This window comes from Musa acuminata, chromosome BXJ3-11, assembly GCF_036884655.1.
Source record: "Musa acuminata AAA Group cultivar baxijiao chromosome BXJ3-11, Cavendish_Baxijiao_AAA, whole genome shotgun sequence".
Classification (NCBI taxonomy): Eukaryota; Viridiplantae; Streptophyta; class Magnoliopsida; order Zingiberales; family Musaceae; genus Musa; species Musa acuminata.
Window position 1 is genome coordinate 30576855 of NC_088359.1, and position 19778 is coordinate 30596632.

At 44.8% G+C, this 19778-nt stretch overlaps 4 protein-coding genes and 1 non-coding gene across 5 annotated transcripts; 2 read left to right on the forward strand and 3 right to left on the reverse strand.

Moving 5' to 3' along the window:
• On the reverse strand, window positions 1–2437 carry LOC103972203 (transcription factor MYC2-like). Its single transcript, XM_009386452.3, has one exon. It carries the CDS (start codon window positions 2276–2278, stop codon window positions 188–190), a length of 2091 nt encoding a protein of 696 aa, XP_009384727.2. The 5' UTR covers window positions 2279–2437; the 3' UTR covers window positions 1–187.
• Window positions 2438–5706: 3269 nt separating this feature from the next.
• TRNAM-CAU (transfer RNA methionine (anticodon CAU)) lies at window positions 5707–5791 on the forward strand. The gene is given in 2 exon segments: window positions 5707–5744; window positions 5756–5791. It is a non-coding gene; the product is annotated as a tRNA-Met (tRNA).
• A 1187-nt stretch (window positions 5792–6978) lies between these two features.
• Window positions 6979–11109, forward strand: LOC135653171 (WEB family protein At3g02930, chloroplastic-like). The gene is made up of 3 exons (XM_065174789.1): window positions 6979–7446; window positions 7937–8120; window positions 8219–11109. Exons 1-3 carry the CDS (start codon window positions 7427–7429, stop codon window positions 10958–10960), a joined length of 2946 nt encoding a protein of 981 aa, XP_065030861.1. The 5' UTR covers window positions 6979–7426; the 3' UTR covers window positions 10961–11109.
• Window positions 11110–13299: 2190 nt separating this feature from the next.
• Window positions 13300–14740, reverse strand: LOC135652346 (transcription factor MYB41-like). The gene is made up of 3 exons (XM_065173190.1): window positions 14432–14740; window positions 13639–14352; window positions 13300–13542 (listed from the first exon to the last, which is right to left on the reverse strand). The coding sequence occupies exons 1-3, from the start codon at window positions 14692–14694 to the stop codon at window positions 13515–13517; spliced, it is 1005 nt and encodes a 334-aa protein (XP_065029262.1). The 5' UTR covers window positions 14695–14740; the 3' UTR covers window positions 13300–13514.
• A 2837-nt stretch (window positions 14741–17577) lies between these two features.
• On the reverse strand, window positions 17578–18672 carry LOC103972206 (uncharacterized). Its single transcript, XM_009386455.3, has 3 exons — window positions 18212–18672; window positions 18075–18119; window positions 17578–17998 (listed from the first exon to the last, which is right to left on the reverse strand). Exons 1-3 carry the CDS (start codon window positions 18459–18461, stop codon window positions 17877–17879), a joined length of 417 nt encoding a protein of 138 aa, XP_009384730.2. The 5' UTR covers window positions 18462–18672; the 3' UTR covers window positions 17578–17876.
• Window positions 18673–19778: the final 1106 nt, after the last annotated feature.

A 19778-nucleotide genomic window follows, 5' to 3' on the forward strand; every position in this document is an offset into this window, starting at 1 on the left:
TGAGTCCAGTCTCCTCTCGTTCCTCCATTTCTTTGTTGCCACCAAGTTACAGAGGAACAGTAATATATATATATACATATATACACACACCAAACATAAGACAGCGCAGGCTTAGCTTACTACAATAAACCTCCATGGCGGCAGTAAGAGCCAGCCGCTTTTGCTAGCGTTCCCCACCAAAACTGACCTACCAACTAGATAAGGCCTCAGCCGCCAATCTAGCGTAGAGAACAGAGCTGAGCTGCTCCTGCGTGAACACCCGGCTCGACATCTTCACCGTCGCCTGCTGGATCATGAGGTCCTTCACCACCGACACGCTTGCGTAATGCACTTCCAGATCAAGGTCTTGCAGGGCAACCATCAGCAGAGCAGCTGGGTGATTCCTCTTTTGGCTCTGCAACCTGATCAGGGCCTCCGATCCCAGTAGCTTCACCTCGATTTCAACCCCGTGACATCGACCGCCGCCGTTCATCGTCTTAAGGTTGCTCTCAGGCCGCTGCGTTGGGGCGGATTCACGCTCCTTTTTGAGGCCTTGAATCTGTGCTTGCAGGTCCTCCTTGTTCGCCTCCAAAGCTTGCAGCTTTGACCGGAGTTCGTTGATGTAGGAGACGGCGTCGCCCAGGAGGGAGGCTTTGTCCATCTTGGACACATTGGGAACCACCGCACGGAGGGCATAGAACCTCTGGTTGAGCTTCTCGCGGCGCTGCCGCTCAGCTTCGACGTGGTTCAGCGGCTCCTCGCGGCCGTTGGCGGGCTTCCGGCCACGCTTCCGCGGCCGCTTCTCGGGTTCCACCGCCCGGCTGCTCTCCACCTCCCGTACCGATGGCTCGAGCTCGGACTGATCCGAATCGGGTCCGTCGGGGACGCCGCCGGAAGATGACCTCAATTGGCCACTGGAGGGGGCTCTTGCAGGAGCCGACGAGAAGGAGAGCATCCCCTCGCCGTCGTTGCTCGCCCTGGATGTCGCTCCCGTGGATCTGTTGGTCTTCTTGTCGTCCGCCACAGCGGTAGCTTGTTGGCGGGAGAAGAGGCTGCGGGCGACAGGAGCCGGCGAGGAATCCCTCTTGCCACCGGCGAAACTCGGGATATCCCTAGACTCCGGCTTGAACGAGCGGGCGGGAGCGACCGCGCCGTTCGAGGCGAATCCGGAGAAATCGAACTCTTTGGACATGAAAGATTGGGCCTGCGGTTTACTGCAGCTGCTCTGATGCTGCAGTTGGTGGATCTGTCGCTGGTGGTCGTCGTGGACTTTTGGGATCTGCATAGCAGAGGTTGGATTCTCGGTGAGGATACTTGAGCTAGGATTGCTGTCGGATTGGATCGGGGGTTTCGTGACGGAGATGCCGACGGAGGTCGAGACACGGGAGACGGAGTCCTTGATCTCGACCGTGGAGGGGTCAGTGAGCCAGAGAACCGGTGGATTCGACTCTCCGTGGCCGGCGGCGGTAGTCGCTGCAACAGATTGCTGCGCGAGCCATGATGGGGCCGCCGCAGTGTCGGGCGCGTCCCGGGAGCTGAAGTTGAAGAGGACGCGAATCTTGCCCATGAGCTCGAGGTTGTAGAGGATCGTGTCGGTGGATCCGAGCTCGAGCACGCCGGAGCCGACGGGAGCGCAGACCATGGTCTGGATGCCGAACAACTGGGCATGCCGCGCGCGCTCGCACGACGCCGCGGATAGACGGCCGGCGCCTGCGATCCAGTAGGGCGCGCCGGAGCAGAGGGCCTGGCCGGGGAGGCCGGCCCCGTTGACGAAGGACTGGGTCATGGAGACTAGAAAGAACCACTCCGTGTCGGTGACCTCCTCGTCGACGATCTCGTCCGGCGTCAAGGACACGCCGCCGGAGATGAGCGAGTTGAGCTCCCGCAGGACGCGCTTGCGGTGATCCTGATCGGCAGCCGAGGCGGTGCTCGCGGCCCGTTGCTTCCGCTTGTCCTCCTCGCAGCCCTTGTAGTAGCCGTCGCCCCACCCGAGGAAGGACGTCCCGGTGGCGGCATCCACCGACGACTGCCAGAAGATGCCGTAGGTCCAGCTTTCCCGGGCCCCCTCGATCAGGGCCTGCAGCCGCTGCTGGAGCGTCTCCTGGTTGAAGAACGCCGACGGAGGAGAAGAGGGAGTGGGAGGGCCGACGATAGCCCTCCCAGGATCCAAGGACGAGGCCATACCGGAGGGCCGAGGAGGGGTGGGAGGTGGAGTCGCCCAGGGGAAGCCATGGACGAGGTCGGTGGCGGCCATGAAGGCCTCCATCATGGAGGCGTTGTCGTCGGCCCACAGGTTCATCCTCTTTGATCGTACTCCTGTCTATGAACTGGAACCCTCGGTTCCGGTGACCCCCGCTCCCGCTCCCCGCCGTGGACAAAGCGAGGAAGGAGGCCGGACAAGAGGGCGTGGCGATAGGGGAGACAGACGCGCACAGCTCTCAGATATTTCCTCTGGTAATTTCCATGTTTCTCGTTAATTTTTTATATACATACGTAGGTATTAATTAATGTTATCAGAAAGATTAATTTGCTTCCCGATACAGATTATTCGGATTAGGCTAATTTAACGCGGATTATTTGACCTCAAAGTTCTATTAATTCTTTATAGTGAAATGGCAGCCGCCGGGCCGCCGCCGGGCAGCTGGTTGATGACGGCGCGGTCTGCGAGCCCCCCTGGATCGTGCCACGTGCCAAATGGTGGGGGCGGATAAGCCGTGACCGGAATCGAACTCGGGGAAAAGGGTAGGTAACGTGTAACGGAACCGTTCGCATGTCAACCAACCCGGTTGGATGAGGGAGTCACGTGGCGGCGGGGTCCATCGAGGTCCTTTATTTTGTTTTATTTTCATTTATTTGTTTATATATTAATTTGTTTAGAGGTAGTAGTAGGGTTGGACGCAACACGTTTTACTCGCTTGTCTTCTCGAACTTTCTCACTTGTCCTGTCGTTGCGTGGCGGAAGTCGTTTGCCATTGGATAAGGTAGCGACCCTTTTTTTTACTTATCTATCTATGCTTTTTGTCTGTGGATTTTAGTTTGCTCTGGAAAATCTTGCTCGGAACACGACCTACGAATTACCGCAGAATTTCAAGGATCGGGACTAATTATAAATTATTTTTTTAATAAATATTTATCTTGATATTTTAATTTTTATATTTTAAAAATTATATTAATATTTCTATAATTATGAAAGTAAAACGTTTAGGTCTATTTATCCAAACATCGTCGATTTTATCAACGAAAATATAAAATTAAATAATAAAAAATAATTTTGTCGATGTAGTTGATGAGCGATGAAATGATCGCTGATGCAAATGTCAAGCGATGTTGCTTGGCATATGTATCGACAATCCTTTCGTCACTTGGTATTTGCATCAGCAACCGTCTTCATCTCATCGTTATTTTTTTCATCTATAATAGTCACCTATGGCCCCCCCAATTGGTGTCGTCATCTATCACCACTAGCATCGTCCGTCACAACTAATGTCATTCGTTACTATCAATTAAAATATTAAAATTATTTTTTTATTATCTTTTATTATCATTTTTTTTTGATAAAATCGATAATGTTAAGGTAATCATACCTAGATGTTTCATAATATTAATATAACTTTTTTAAAATATAAGTAACAAGATACTAAAAGTAATTAGCTATAGTTCTCCATGAAGGATCATATCAGCTCATGAAGTTTAAGATTGAGAGGAGGAGGGACCTTGGAGGATTGAGGTGGAGTATTTATGTTGGTCGATGCTCTCTTGTTGGTTTTGGTCGGTTAATTGAGGGATTAACATCCTCCACATATCTCATACCTCTCGCATCATTCTAGTAATCATGGTTTGTGGAATTCCATGAGACTGTGATAGGAAGTCAGAAGATGTTCTGATGATTACTTGCACTTTTTGCCAAATCTAGATTATAATAGATTGTAATATAAGCGATGAAGGCACGATGTCAACATGGATTCGCGACTCCTAAAGGGATCATTCACTACGATGATTAAGAAAATGGGTTGATTGTTCTGAATAAAATTATGATTAAAGATTAAGATTATACATAATTTTGTGTCCCTTTGCTGTCATCAAGATTAAAGATTAAGATTATGATATATGTATTTAAGGACAAAATAGAAAGAGGGTTTTTTTCTATTAATTTTTTGTTTTGAAAAAAAAATCAGTTTGATGTTTTGAGACTTCTTAGTTTGCTCATTAATGTGGCAGAAAACAAATAAGACTAACATATCAACACTTAACATCGGATGATTAACATCTCAACGTCATATGATTGGTACCTTAACGTCACATGGTGTTGAATATTTTTTCTTAATATGCTTTAGAAAAATTTTATATCCTCTTATAATTAAAAACAAGCAATTGGTGTTTCAGACCTTTTTGAAATACAACTTGAAGATATTCGATTTTATTTTAATCGTCATATCTTATGGTAAAGTATAGGTAGTGGGCTGCCTTATTATCGGTAGTTGAGATATAGGTAAGGACAAAGGTAACAGACAGTGGGTTCCCTTGTTCTCAATGGTAGTACAAAGGATAGTGATCGTCTCTCACTTGGGCGCAACGAGGAAGGACGAACCTTGCGGAGACAAACGAGAGAGCAAGAATAGAAAAGATAGATGAGCGACACCAATGAAATAAAGACGATGGACAATGCCGATCGAGAAGGGTGCTATTTGACAAAAAAATAAAAACAATGGCATTATCTAGAAAATAATTTTTTTTTTAAAAAAATCTCTCTCTTATACACACACACATATATATATATATACATATATATATATATATATATACATATATATATATATATATACATATATATATATACATATATATATATATATATACATATATATATATATATATACATATATATACATACATATATATATATATATACATATATATATATATATATATAATCTTTTGGGTTGAATTGATGATTGATATGATATATATTCATTGTAATATATATATTCAATGATTCGGACTTCTCATTGTAATATTTGTAACATGGTGTCCCACTCATCATCTTAGAATTTTGATATAGTATTAAAGCCAAATCTATAAACATAGTATCAAAACTAAATCTATAAAAATTTGATCCAAATGAGTCAAAAAAAAAAATATTCCACCTAAAGGACGTGACCCAAAATACTTCCATATTTTCCAATCGTAACAAAAACTACTGCACCTAATGATAGTATATTACCTATCAACTCCCTTACCTCATTCTAATTATTCTTCCATCTCTGATATTAGATTAAACTGATAAAAAACGTTACAATAAGATTAGCTGTGTCCTTTCATTTGGTACGGAAAAACATCAAAAGACTCCCTTCTCATAGTCACTCGTGATAAGATTTTGATGCTTGGTTGAAGATGCACGCAAAGGCTCGCAGCGGTTTGTGTGGGCGGATGACGCTATCACCTCAGGTCCACCATGTTGGAATAACACACCACATCGGTGTCGGACGATTTCGACCAAACACCTACCGTGAGAGAGAGAGAGAGAGCACAAATGAATTAAGAACTTCCACCTTTTTGGTTCTCTACATATTAGTTTTTGGTACGTGCAAACTGTATATATATTTATATGCACGTAGAAACATCTCACTCATTCCCATATGACACTCGGCATGAGAGTTTTGTGTCAGGGACGAAAGGAGACAACTCGAAATAAGATATTAAGAATATTTGGTAAAGCTTACACAGAAAGGGGTGGTGGCGCAGTTGGTTAGCGCGTAGGTCTCATAGCTTCTGAGTTATCCTGAGGTCGAGAGTTCGAGCCTCTCTCACCCCATAGTCCTTTTTATGTTTTCCTTGCTTGTCTTAAATAAATCGAGACCCTGTACGAATCTTAAAGGATTCGAAGAAAAAGATAAAAGCATATTGTTCGTTTTCCTTCTTTTCCATCATCATAGACACTGCACGGATCTTAAAGTAAATAAACTAAGCATATCCGGCCTCTCTCTCTCATCATCCAACCTCAACACTAATTTCAAAGAAGAAAACAAAAAGGATAAATATGTCCAGCATTTTTTTTTCTCCCAATACAATAATAGAAAAATTGTAAATCTCAATTATTTAGCATCGACTATATTAGATCTTTTGTATATTTAAAAATTATATATTTTATCAAGTATAAAATAATTATTTTTTATTTTATTAATATTTTTAAAAATTTGATATCATTAGTATTAATTATTTTATATCATCTTAAATAATTTTTTATTATAATAACATATATATTTTTTTCCTTACAAAACTGTTTATTTGAGATTGTTTGGTAAGAGAGGATAGGAAGGCAAAGTAGGTTGGTTTCTCCATCATCAAAGTTTCTGCACGAATCTCAAAGGAAAAAAATTCCCAGCCTCCCTCTTTTTTTTCCGCCTTAACTGTCATCAATCCTCCGCACGAATCTCAAAGAAAGAGAGAGAGAGAGAGTGTGTGTCTGTGTGGTTTGGTTTCTTCTTCCCCGTCATCAAGCCGTCGCACGACTGTGAAGGGAAGAAGACAAGCATATCCTGCCGCAGCAGCACACTCCTGCAAGAACTGAGGCGGTTGGAAGCGATGGATGGATCTTTAAAGAGCCTCTTCGGGTTTGCAGATATGGGCGCATGCTACGTAATGACAACAAGTTTATGACACCGGCATACGTACACCACACCACCCCCACCGGCTTCAATGCAAGCGGGTTTGCAGTCCTCTCACGTACCGCCGCCCCCCCCCCCCCCTCTCTCGTCTCTCATCGCCAGCATCCCTTAAGCCGCCTTCTGCGACACCAGTGTTCTGCGGTCATCCGAGTCAAACTTGAAATGAGATCTTGTTAGATTCTAATCTCGAAGAAGGCAATGCTACATTGATTAGATGTCGTAGATGGGTTGGGAATAATAGCATGCACAAAATCCAAATGGCTTTTATTTTTCGCTTGTTGGGGGTAACCAACATCTACTTCTTCTTTCCCTTCGGTAGCTGCGTATCGGACAGACAGCGCGATGTGGTGACAGATTCGCTTTGCTCAACACAGACCTAATCATGGAGCGTAGCAGTTAATAAACATGTAGGTAGTAAGACGGTGGTTCCTTTAAGACCCTACACGATAGTGTGCTGTCAACTATGCTTGCGGTTTTCATGTTACTCTCTTTGCAGAGAAAGGAGGAGGAGTGAGTGATCTCTTTTTCCAGACCACGTCCTATCCTATTCTCGCTTGAATCCTTCTACTCCCTTCCCCCAATCCCCCCCTCCTTCCCCCCCCCCCCCCCCCCCCCCCAACCTCTCTGTCTTCTTCCTCTTCGTCTTCCGTTAATCTGAGACAAAGCGCCCCCCTTGTCCCAAACTCCAAAATCCTGACTTGTCGCCGGCATTTCCTCTCTCCACTGCCGCTCGGCTGCTGCTGTTCTCCTCGCACCTCACTCCTTGTGGCGGGCGATCGACGATGCTGCCCTCCAAATCCAAGTAAGTACGCCGTTCTCCCCAGATCTCAGGTGGGCTCGTCTGCTCTCCCTGGAATTTTCCCCCAAAATTGACTTTTTTAGCCTAGTTTTTGTCTTCGCACTTTGTGGTGTTAATTTGGTTGCGTTCGTCGAGGTGAATCCTTTGCGCTCTTTTCCTTGGTCCATAGCACCAATGCTGCGAGGATTTCAGTTCACCGTGGTTATTGGGCTTGATCTGGTCATAAAAGTTCCGATCTTTTCGGTAGATGAAGAAAAGGAAGGTTTCCTTCGCTTAGATCATGGTCAAATTTGGTGTGTACTCTGTTTCATTAACTGTGTAGCCTCGATCTGATCGCGAATTATGAGGCCAGGCTCTGCTGATTGCTACCACTCTCGTCTTTTCTTGCTTTTCTGCCTGATCTGGGTTCGTTTTGTATGGCATTGCCGATCTTTGTGCTGGAACTGCCTAGTTTGGTTGTTTCGAAGATCTAAGTTGCATATATTGAACGCAGATCTGGTTTATTTGAAGCTTCTGTCAACAAAGGCACACCGGCTACTCCTAGAGCTGGTAAACTAGGAAGGGCTGGATCCGCCAAGGCAGATCCAGCTTCACCTTTCTTGCAGCAGTCATCCCGCCATTCGATTGATCGATCACCGAAATCGGTTGATTCGAGGCCGAAGACCACCACTCCTGATGTAAGGCCAATGAACCACCGCATATAATTCACCATGATGTCGTATATCATCACTATGATGAACAACTTGGTCCTTTGGCTTTTGAGTTTTGATTGCAGAAGCAACCACGCACAGCAAAGGGATCTGAGCTGCAGACACAGCTGAGTGCGGTTCAGGAGGATCTGAAGAAGGCAAAAGAGCAATTGGCGTCTGTTGAGAAGGAGAAGAGCCAGATTCTTGAGGAGCTGAGGTCTGCTAAGAGATATGCTGATGATGCGAACGACAAGCTGCAGGACGCGCTTGTTGCCCAGAGGATAGCAGAGGAAGCTGCAGAGATTGACAAGTTCCGGGCAGATGAATTGGAGCAAGCCGGTATTGAGGCTGCACAGAAGAGGGAAGAGGAACGGCAGAAGGAGCTTGATACTGTCCGAAACCAGCATGCTGTGGATGTTGCGGCGCTGGTCGCCACGACTCAGGATCTCCAGAGGGTGAAGCAAGAACTGGCAATGACAACCGAAGCAAAGAACAGTGCGTTGATTCATGCTGATGATGCAATGAAGATCGCTGAGATCAATGCAGACAAGGTGGAACTCTTGTCCAGGGAAGTTAGCCGCCTGAAAACCTTGCTTGATTCGACTCTGGAGTCTAAGAACAATGAAGCTTCAGAGCTAGTCGAGAAGGGAATGGATCTACAAGCTCAGTTAAACTTAGCTCAGGAGGACTTGAGGAAGACAAATGAACAATTGGTTTCTGTTGAAATCGAGAAGACCCACATTCTTGAGGAATTAAATGAGGTCAAGAGATTGGCTGATGAAGAAAACGAGAAACTCGAGGAGAGTCTTGCTGCTCGGAAGAGAGCGGAGGATGCTCTGGAAACTCACAAGATTCGTGCAAGTGAGTTGGAGCAGGACAGCATCAAGAGTGCTCAGAAAAGAGAAGAAGAGTGGCAGAAGAAGCTTGAAAGCATTGAAAACCACCATGCCTTGGACGTTGCCGCATTGCTTTCGGCTACAGAGGAGCTCGAAAAGGTGAAACATGAACTTACATTGGCAATAGACGCAAAGAACACTGCTTCGAGCCAGGCTTGTGAGTCTACAAAGACTGCTGAAGCGAATGCAGTGAAGCTGGAGCTCCTCTCAGGTGAAATTACCCATCTTAAAGCATTGCTTGACTCCAAAATGGAGTTAGAATCTGAGGTCTTTGAATTGAAAAGTGAGCTTGAGAAAGCAAAAGCTGCTGAGAGCAGGTTGGTGGAGTTGGGAGCATTAATCGAGGGGCTTAGAATTGAGGTCACTGATGCAAAGAAGGCTGAATCTGATGCAAGTCATCTAATGGATGAGTGGAAAAAGAAGACCAAGCTGTTAGAATTTCAACTGGAGGAAGCAAATGAGTTGAGAAAAACATCATCAGAGACTCTTGCTTCTGCTACGAAACAGCTAGAGGAGAGCAGTGCAGTCTTGCAGGACAAACAGTGCGAAGTTGCTGCTCTTCGAGGTCAGGTGGAATCTTTGAAGCTTGATGTTGCTAGGCACAAATCAGAGCTTGATGAATCAAGTCAGTACCTTGATATAGCACAACAGGAAGCAGCGGAATTGGGAAAGATGATTGTGGTTCTAAAATCTGAGCTTCAGATTGTGGAAGAGGCAAAAATTCATGCTCAGAGTAATGAGAAGATGGCTACTTTAAACATTCAGAGCTTGACAGAGGAGAAGAACAAATTGGAAAATGACCTTGATATCACTCAGTCCGAACTTGAGAAAGTTAAGAAGGCAATGGAAGGCTTGGCTTCAGCATTGCATGAAGTATCAACAGAAGCACGTGAAACACAAGAAAAATTCCTAATCAAGCAATCTGAACTGAAGAATTCTCATACTCAGATAGAGGAGTTGAAGGTGACTATCGAAAGAAATCAAGAAAATTATGAGGTAACGCTGGAAAAAGCAAAACATGAGATAGTTTGTCTTCAAGATACTGTTCAATGTTTTGAAAGGGAGCTTGAAAATTCGAGATCTGTGTGGGACTCAAAAGCACTTGATTTTGTGAGTTCTATCAAGAGATCGGAGGAGGAAATTATCACCATGAAAACAGACATGGACAAGATAACTGACTCACTGAAAGAAGCAGAACTCAGAGTATCAGCTGCGAAAGAAGAGGAACTCCGGCTGTTGGATAAGCTTAAGCATTTGGAGTCCGAGGCAAATGCTGCCAACATTGTTGCGGAAGAAGCTAAGGCTGAGAGTTTGCTACTGAAGGAGATGCTATTGGACAAAGAGAATGAACTGCAAAATATAAGTCAGGAGAATGATGACCTCAGAATCCGAGAAACTGCAGCTCTGGAGAAGGTCAAAGAACTCTCTCATATGCTCTATGAGGCCACAGCCAAGAAGCCGGAGGAAAATGGGGAAATATCAAGCAACTCAAAACAGTCTGATCAAACAATCTCAGTTGATCCCTTGGAGGAAAACACAGATGATCAGGATGGAGAAGAAAAACCAGAATCAGAAGTCCCATCAGAGAAGCCCGAGGAACACAGCATGGATAAAGGAGTATCGGAAGAAGAGAAGACGGACAACAGTGCTCAAGAGGAAGAAGCATTAGATGCAAGAGGTAAGACATGGGAAAATGGCAAGACAACGGACAAGGATTTGTCGACAGATAGGGAGCACGAGACCGAGTCGACATACGATGAGTTGGACTCAAAGACTGATGGTGTTGGCTTCGATGTGGCATTCGGATTGGCAACGGATAACATCGAAAATGGGGCGTCCTCGCCCGATAAGCAGCAGCAGCAGCAAAAGAAGAAGAAGGCTTTCATGCAGAAATTTGGGAGCCTCCTGAAAAAGAAGAGCAACCATAAGTAGAAGCTTGTAATAGTTGAGATGGTTTGAGATGCTTGTAATAGTTTGATGACGGTCTGTGGGTTATATATATATAGTGCTTGTATCGGAAATTGTTTGCTTCTGTGTCCAGTGAGCTAAAATTTGGGTCTTCTTTCAGACCCCTTGTTTCACTGATTTGGTTCTCATGAAAAAGTTGGATTACTTGTTCTGTCATACCAGTTGAGCAATGGAAACCAGTTCATGTGTTATGTTGCATCTGATCATGTTAGAAGAATGCTTATCCCACAATGTATCCATGGGCTTATCTATAAGCTGTCCAAATCTTTTTGAATGTCTTATCTTTGGTCATGAACTAAAAAGTTGAAGGAACAAAAAAAAAAAAAAGACAAGAAGAAAAATCAACAAATAAGAGGGCCCAACATACAATCCATTTTGAATTGGGCTCTGATGTTGACATATGAAAGAATCCAATCCAAGAGTTGCAAGTGTTGGATCTATGATTGGCCGAAGAGTGGAAGGTAGGTCGTAGTTGTTGCGACGTTCATGTGCTACCAGTCTGCAATGATGGTTGAGAGGAAACCTCCAAACTCTCAGTGATGGCTGAACCTTAAAATAGAGAGAGAGAGAGAGAGAAAAAAAAATATATCAAAAAAGGTTTTGCAATTGCGATAGAAGGACGCCAATGTTTCCTTGTCCTTCCCACAATATATATATATATATATATATATATATATATATATATATATATATATATATATATATATATACAAAAGGATATTTCACAATCCTATCGTAAATATTAGAATAATTTTGATCTCTTATCGGTTTAGTTTTTCATCGAAAATAGACAAAAAATCGAATGCTAGATAAAGTTTACTATAATATGAACTTAATCATTGTGGGCGAATAGCTTAAGATCTAACAAAGTTAATAAGTTAATTATTTTATCGAATTGAATCATATTAAAATCTGATTTTTAAGTAATATGGAGCCATCCTTGACATGTTAAGGTCTTTTATGTGTTTCAGATTACTGAAACCTTAAGTGGGAAAGATTATAATACCCTAATTTAGTCTAATATAGAAATGAGAGAAGTATAATAAACGTAGAACAAAGAAAACAAGACATTTGCTCACAACTGCTTGGATGAATTAATACTGGACAAAGATACATACCTAATCCATTGTTTCAACAACTATGGTTGATCTTATGGAACTCTAACATTGGAAGCAAGCACAGAACCTGGACGCCACACAAAAAAGTATCGAAGAGACATCAACATGCAGAATATTCAGAGATGACAATTATGTCTTCCAAGAACAACTTTGATTAGCTGTTCAACCTTAACTCGATTAGCTCCTGTTATGTCAATCATCTCTTGATCTCAGTAGCCAAAATCAATGAAAATTAGGCTGGAACTCTAATGACATCAACCAATGAACCAATAGGTTTGGCTTCTCCTTCTCTGTCTTTGGTGATGTACTGACATTTAGTTTTAGGTTGGAATCATATCTAATATTCTTTGAGGGTAGGTAATTTAGTTGTTTGATATTGCCCTGTGTTACCTACTAAATGTCATGTGCTCTCTCTCTCTCTCTCTCTCTCTCTCTCTCTCTCTCTCTCTCATGGGACAAGGCTTTCCTGACAGTATGTGATTGCTATGGAAAAGCACTCCTGCTGCTGTGTCTTCACCATAGCATACAAGGATGGAAAAGATGAATGAATTCATGTGAAGCTCCCAATTCACCACTTCATTAACCTTTTAATCCTTAGTAATTCATAATATAAAATGATATTAAAATTTAAATCATGTTAAATGCATTAAAACATATTTCGTAACCTGTCCCGATTTAATCTCGCATCGGAAAGTATTTTAAGATTAAAATTGACTCATTAGAATCTTAACTCTGCTTTAATTTTGACAAAATTAAGAGGATAGTTACCCATTGGATCGTGACATAAGGAATGTCTTATGGTAACTTGTTTTGATTGCATATCGATAAATAATAATGATAACTAATATTAACTTCTTGCAGGAACAGTAGCAGTAGCAGTCAATGACTTATGGCGAAAGAAATCAGCCAGCCTTACCTAATTGATAACTAATATTGGACTTTTTTTGTTTGCATGGCTGCAGGAATAAGTGACATATACACATAAAAATGAAAAGATAAAGAATGAAATCATCCAATAATTTCATAGCTTTCCTTACACAAAAGCTATGGGGAATTGATGCCATCACTGAGCTCAGTAATGTAGACCCTTCCATTTCCAGATCGATGCTGTCCTTCTCAGCAGACATCAACTTCATGCCACAAGCTACTTCCTACTCCAACTAACTTGATCATCAGTAGCTTCATCTACCCTTGTGGATCCTAAAAATTTCTGACAAACAAATGGACAATCTGGAAAAGCTGAACATCTAGAAAGAGATTTATGTATGGATAAATCACATATTACAAACAGTGGGAACAATGTGATGCCAACGTTTGGTACATAGTTTGTGTGTTTGATTGTACAGCAAAGAAAAAAAAGGTAGAAATACTGTTCTTCTGTGTATCCTACAAGCCGACGATTATGATTCGCTTGCCCACGAAATTTTGCTGCATCAGATGAGCACGATGTTAGCTAGTGTGATGCAACAAGTGATGGAGGACACAGATTCTTCGCTGGCAGAAAATGGAAGGTGGATTGCTTACTCTAGAATATCTTTCCAGCAGATCATATCGTCGTTAGATCCACCTGCACTTAGTCCATACCAATCCTGGAACGGGATTGAAGCAGGCGAGCTGATCGGATCTTGCATGCAGTCCGTGGCTATCCTCTCTTGGGGAAATGGAACCGGTGAATGGGTGGAAAGAGCTGTTGTGGCGGCACAGGAGCTGGACTCTGGGTTGATCATGCCATTGTGACCCTCCGTTTTGATTCCTGTCGTGACGGATGAGCCCTCGGGATGTGTCACCTTCTCCTGTTCCTCGAATGGACTGGCCAAACACGGGAAACCAGTAGCTCCTTGGGCAAGAGGGACATTGGCAAGTCCCTCGATTTGCTGGTTCAGCTGGGTGTCATCAAACTGATAGCAGGTGCCAAGGGAGGCGGAGCTCGAGGGGTTCATGGCATCCATGTTTGGAGTAGCAGTACTCATGGCTTGGATGAGCGTTTGGAGCCTGACCAAGTGCACGGCATCTGCTTGAAGCCGGAGAGCATTGCTCAATGGGTCGCCCAGGTTTCCAAGGTTGGTGGCGGCAGCAAGGAGAGTAGGAAGGATCGTGAGCAGGTCGACGTTGGTTCTTCGTGTGTGGGTGACAGGGTCGATCCCCATGAGGAGGAGCTTCTTCTTGAGATGGGTGTTCCAGTAGTTCTTGATCTCGTTGTCCGTCCTTCCCGGTAGACTCTTGGAAATGGTGGACCACCTGCATGAATTAGCAGAAGCTCTTCACACCTCTGATTTAGCTTTACAGGAGAAGAGGAAGATCTCTGGGCTAGCTTTACTTGTTTCCAAGGATGGAGTGGAGGTGGACGATCGTCCGCTCCTCATCCTCCGAGAACTTCCCCCGCTTGATGTCAGGACGGAGATAGTTCGTCCACCGGAGTCGACAGCTTTTGCCGCACCGGTTCAGCCCGGCCATCTTCGGCAGACTCCGCCAGCTCCCATGGCCATGCCGCTGGATGTACTCCACCAGCTGCTTGTCCTCTTCCGGCGTCCATGGCCCCTTCTTCACGCCAATCTCGTCGCAGCAGGGGGACCTCCCCATCTTTCCCTGCAACGCTGTCTTAAGCTCGTCTCAAAGAGGAGGGACAGTGAAGGCCGAGTAGGTGAGATTAGCTTGGTGATGTCTTGGCCTTATATAGGGTTCCAAGTCTGACCACCACCATTTCAGTCGGTCAATGCAACCATATTATATGCTTTCAGGTTTGTGCTCACTTGATCCATGCACTTTCTACATAAACGTACGCTTCCCACGTCATATACATGCATGAAATCATTACCTGTATGATGGATACAGATACGAAAAATCTAACAGGTCCGGTCCCTTGGACAAGAAGGCAGCCTTCGGACTGTGGGGGAGAGGTTTCAGGGGAGTGCACGTAAGCAGGAAAAACAGATCAGTGATTAGGTCAAGTTTCCATCAAACAAATGGTGATAGTTCAACCATGTTTTTGCCAGCAGCAAGAAGCAACAAGGGGCAACGTTGACTGCTAGTAATCCGACGGATTTCTCCTCATATGCAGCAGCATATGATTTATGTATGACACAGTGTTCCTCTTAGCAGCCACATTTCAAAACGTGAGCTAAGCAAACTAATCTAAGATTTTAATTATGTTAGATTTCTTGTTTCTTCTTCTTCTTCTCTCATCTACTAATTATTACCCCAATAACAACTGATGTACTACTCACTTTGTTTTGGTTGGTGGATTCCTTCCTTCTTCGACATCAATAATGCCGTCATCACAACTGTTGCTTCGTAACTCCCATCTCTCACTCCGACTCTGAACAAAACGCAAAGATGGAGAAGAAAAAGTGCAATCGATTTTGTTACCCATTGCCGAATGTACAAAGCTCGCCTCTCGGTACAAGAAAAGACTGTCCTTTTTGGGTGGAGTTCGTCATCGAGGATCCATGAAATCTATCATCGTATCATTGACTTGATCAATAAGCCACAAGAAAACTTGGAGACTCCCACCATGTTCTTGCTTGCTAAAGATATCGGCAAGTGAAGTTGGGTGGCCTTTGTCACCAACCTGGACACTTGTTCTACCAGAGTAAAAGGTTCAGTGGATAAGAACATTGCTTTCTTCCCCAGTGACATAACTATCTCAAAAGGTACCCTTTTGACTCTCGCCATTACTGGTCTAAGATCTTCGTCTTTGAAGAACCAGAAGTGAGCAGGTTAGCTAGATTGGCTAGGGCGGTGAAATCGTGCTGCCCTATGTGTCATTACTGGCGGCTAAGGTGGACTGTGTGACTCGCGGTTCCATCTCCATTCTTAAGCCAAGCATTTTGGGCAGGTAGGACTGGCAGAGCTAAACCTTTTACTTCTCTGCTTTCTTCATGCTTCATGGGAAATTGCGTCTGCAACATCTTCATCAGCCAACGATGGTAAAGCCAGTCGAGAATCACCAGCACATGAAGTTTCTTACAAGCTACATACTTGACCATTTTATGCCCATTGGCTTCTCCAGCTCGACTTCCCGTTGGGAGGAGGAAAAGCTAATCTGGACTTTCACATATTGGAACGATTGATCTCGGTCCATCTCTTTCCACATGTTCTTTTTGATGGGAACCCTAATCCTAATCCAGCATGCTTTGCCCAGCTTTAGGCATTACTTACTCTTTCCACCTCTGCGAAATCTAGTGGTGGAGTGAAGAGGGAAAGCACTTCCTCTTCGGCTGTAGCATTTCATGGCTCCCGAAATGGATCCTTTTTTCCTGGTTAATGAATAGTCATATCGATTCATGTATTTGATTAGTTGAAAGAAGCACCGGGTTGTCATTCTCAAAGGAAAAGCTCTCTTGCAGAGACACCCTGTGAACTTCTTCTGTTCCAGCAAGCAATTAAGCTTTTCAGCAACTCTTATCTAAACACACCACCCAAGGGAGGAGGCGGAGGAATTTGGGAGTAACGAAAGGAGAAAAGAACATGTCGTATCACATCAAATCTATCACCTGACCAAATAGATACACGAGCAAATAAAGAAGCAGCAGCTAAAAATACATCGGACTCGGGATGAAAGAAACTGCATGCTTGTCTCTTTAATCATTTGGGGAAACCGTGGAAGCTAGTCCATCTGCATCGGCGCTCCGAAGTGACAGTGATTGCCATTTGACATCGATGACGACTGATTGAAGAACAATGAGCTCAATGAGTTTGTTCGTTTACTCAAACATGCAAAGAGGGTTCGTGGGCTCCAACTTGTAAGATTTTTTCCGGCATGCAGAGCTCTCATAAACTATTCTGTGGTGATTAAAGAGATCGACGCCTTTCTTGATCTCCACGCAAACACACTGTGAGAGCCTGCATAATGCTGAATGGGTGTCCTTATCTCATGAGGGTCATCTTCCTCCTTGCAGGCTTCATCATTCCGATGACTCTCTCGGCTGAACCAATACATCAGGGGAGAGATCATCTATGGCCTCAAACTCGCATATGACAACAGAGATGATATTCCTTATTGATAGACTCCTACTGAATGAATCTTCAAAATGTTCAGTCAAGATTTATAACGAGCTTCACAGCTTTGATGCAAAGGTGTGTAGCTTCACAACGTCGAAAGCTGCAACTTGTTCCACCGGTAGCTTCCTCGTCAGTCACTCACCACACAAACACCACAGGAAGAGCTTCGGAGAAGTCGTCGATCACCGTGACACCCTTTCGTCGTTCCAGGCTTAACACAAGCATTAGTCGCTCGAAGATACTACGCATAATCCAGTAAAGCTAACGTGAGTGTTCTAGTAGTTGGATTTGTGTTGGATATTACACGATCAAATGTTTCAGCTGAAGTGAAATATTAGGCGTCGCTTCTCTGGGCTTCTGGGAAAGGAGGCCCGATTGAATCTAATTACTCCCCATCACGTTAAGGCATATGGACAACCATAAGATAAGCATGCTTTAATGGTCGTGCAGATGAACAGAGGATTAATAGCAACCGCCCATTTTATTTCTTTTGCGGATTCCTCGAGATATGCGCTATCTTTTTAGCTGGCTGGATAAGACGAAATCCTCTGCTCCAAGATTGGGGAAATCAAACCAGAAAAAGAAAGGGAAAAGAAGAGATAGAAAGCATTAATTACGATTAGTGCTTCCTTATCAGACATTTGTGGGAAAATCCTCTCTTAACCAGCGAATCAATTAAGATAAAGCTTCAGCTAATCCCCAAAGGAACCAGCCACGTGCGCAGCACGTGGCACGGGGGGGGGGGGGGGGGGGGGGGGGAGCTAGGTGCTCTTAAGCTTTCGGTGGCGCAGCCGCCTCGCTGCCGCCGATGCCTTCATTCCCCGATGGCTCTCGTGAATCGCTGCTGACGTTACGCCTCCCGTCTCCGTCCCCGAAACCGCATCTGAAAGAAGAGGAAGACGGATCGCAGAAAGGAACGAGACATATATAGAGAAGGGAGGAGGAGAGCAGCATTATACCTCTGGTGTCGAAGCGGAGGGCGGGGCCGCTGAAGGTTTGAAGATCTGAAGTCGAAAAGGCAGGAAGACGCACAAGGTTAGGGCAAAGGCACGCGTGAGGAGGGGATCAAGAGGAAATGAACCTGGGGGTAACCGACCTGCGTGGGTGGGTTCGTGGGAGAAGAAGTAGAGGACGACGAGGCAGAGGATGGTGAAGACGGGGATGAGATGGATGGACCTGTCCGCCCTGGTGCTCGTCCGGATCAGCTTGTCCGCATCGAAAGCCGCCTCCGGCTTCTCGGGCGGCGCCGTAACCGCAGATCCAGAGGCGCCGATAATGCTCCTCCGTTTCTCCTCCTTCCCATCTCCTCCGGAAGCGCCAGGCGATCCCAGGGATTGGCGCTGCATTCTTCTCTTGTTGGAGAGGCGAGTGTGGCCAGAGGCTCTGCTGCTGTGGTGACTGCCCAACGAAGGTGAGCTGCTGTATTCTGAACCGCTACTGCGTAGTGTCTTAATTATAGTACTCTGTGCATGGAAATCATTGCACCTCTTTCCCCATGGAAAGGTTCCTAAAGCGAGGCCGGACTTAATGGTTGGGTCACTGATGGAAGGTCGATATTTTTGGGATTCCCTTTAGTTGGCATATAGATTCGGATGCGGCTGGCGGTGTCAGCGTTTGAATGGGTTTTGACTTGGGAGGAGCAAATCGAAACGAGATCTACGCCGTCATGTGACCGTTGCTACGAGTGCGGGGATCCAAGCCGCGTTGGATGCGACGAGACTCCCTCGTGCGGGCCCTGCCAGTGGAAACATACCTTGGTACTAGAAGGATCGAGTCACCTCGACGAGTTTCCAGGACGACGTGGCCCCTGTAACTACGTCACTTCCACCAAGTGCTGCTTCATCACCCAATGGACTTGGGCCGAAGCGCTTTAATGTTAAGTGGGACCTCTTCTCCTGAGCGTTAATCAGCAACCGTACAACTCTGCCGGATGATTCGCTAGCTTCAAATATATCGGTAGATTCAAAGGTAGGGACAAGAAGTTCTTGTCAATGTTTCGCCATGGTGTTTGAAGAAATGCTTCTGTGGAAACAACAAACCCTGCCATGTTGTTTTTCCTGTAATCTTATGGGGCATGCGGTGATGTAGATTTTACTCGGTCAAGTCTCTCTCTCTCTCTCATGGCCGGTGACTTGTCATACTTCATTCGATAAGCTGCCGGTGGTTTCTCTGTTTTGAATTGTTCTACAGAACAGTAGAGAAGAAGTTATGGAGGCATGTCTGTCCAGCTTTGGGGAAGGAACCTCACTCTGAATTTGACGCCAAGCTTAAGCATAAACCCAGACCAGAGCAAGCGTCTTAGAACATCTATATACTAAACATTTCAGCTCAACAGCTTCGTCGAAGAAGGCAGGGATAGCTCGGCCATGTGCCCTTTGCTTCTTCGTCACACCACGCGGCTTGCTTGCGCCTGTTCACCGGTGCCCAAAACATCAGCTGGAGAAGTCGTTTGTTAATGGACGGACTTCAAAAGTCGATTCTGGTCGGAGAAGAAAGGTGATGTTATATATAGAGTTGTGAGAAAGCCATCCTGTGATGTTATATTATATATATACTTGTGATGTTGTATACCATCAGAGTCTCGAAAGAAGAAACCATCCTGCCATTGTGATCTTTGATGTTCCCTTTTCTCTGTTTCGTGGCGTAATGTGCCAATAGATGCA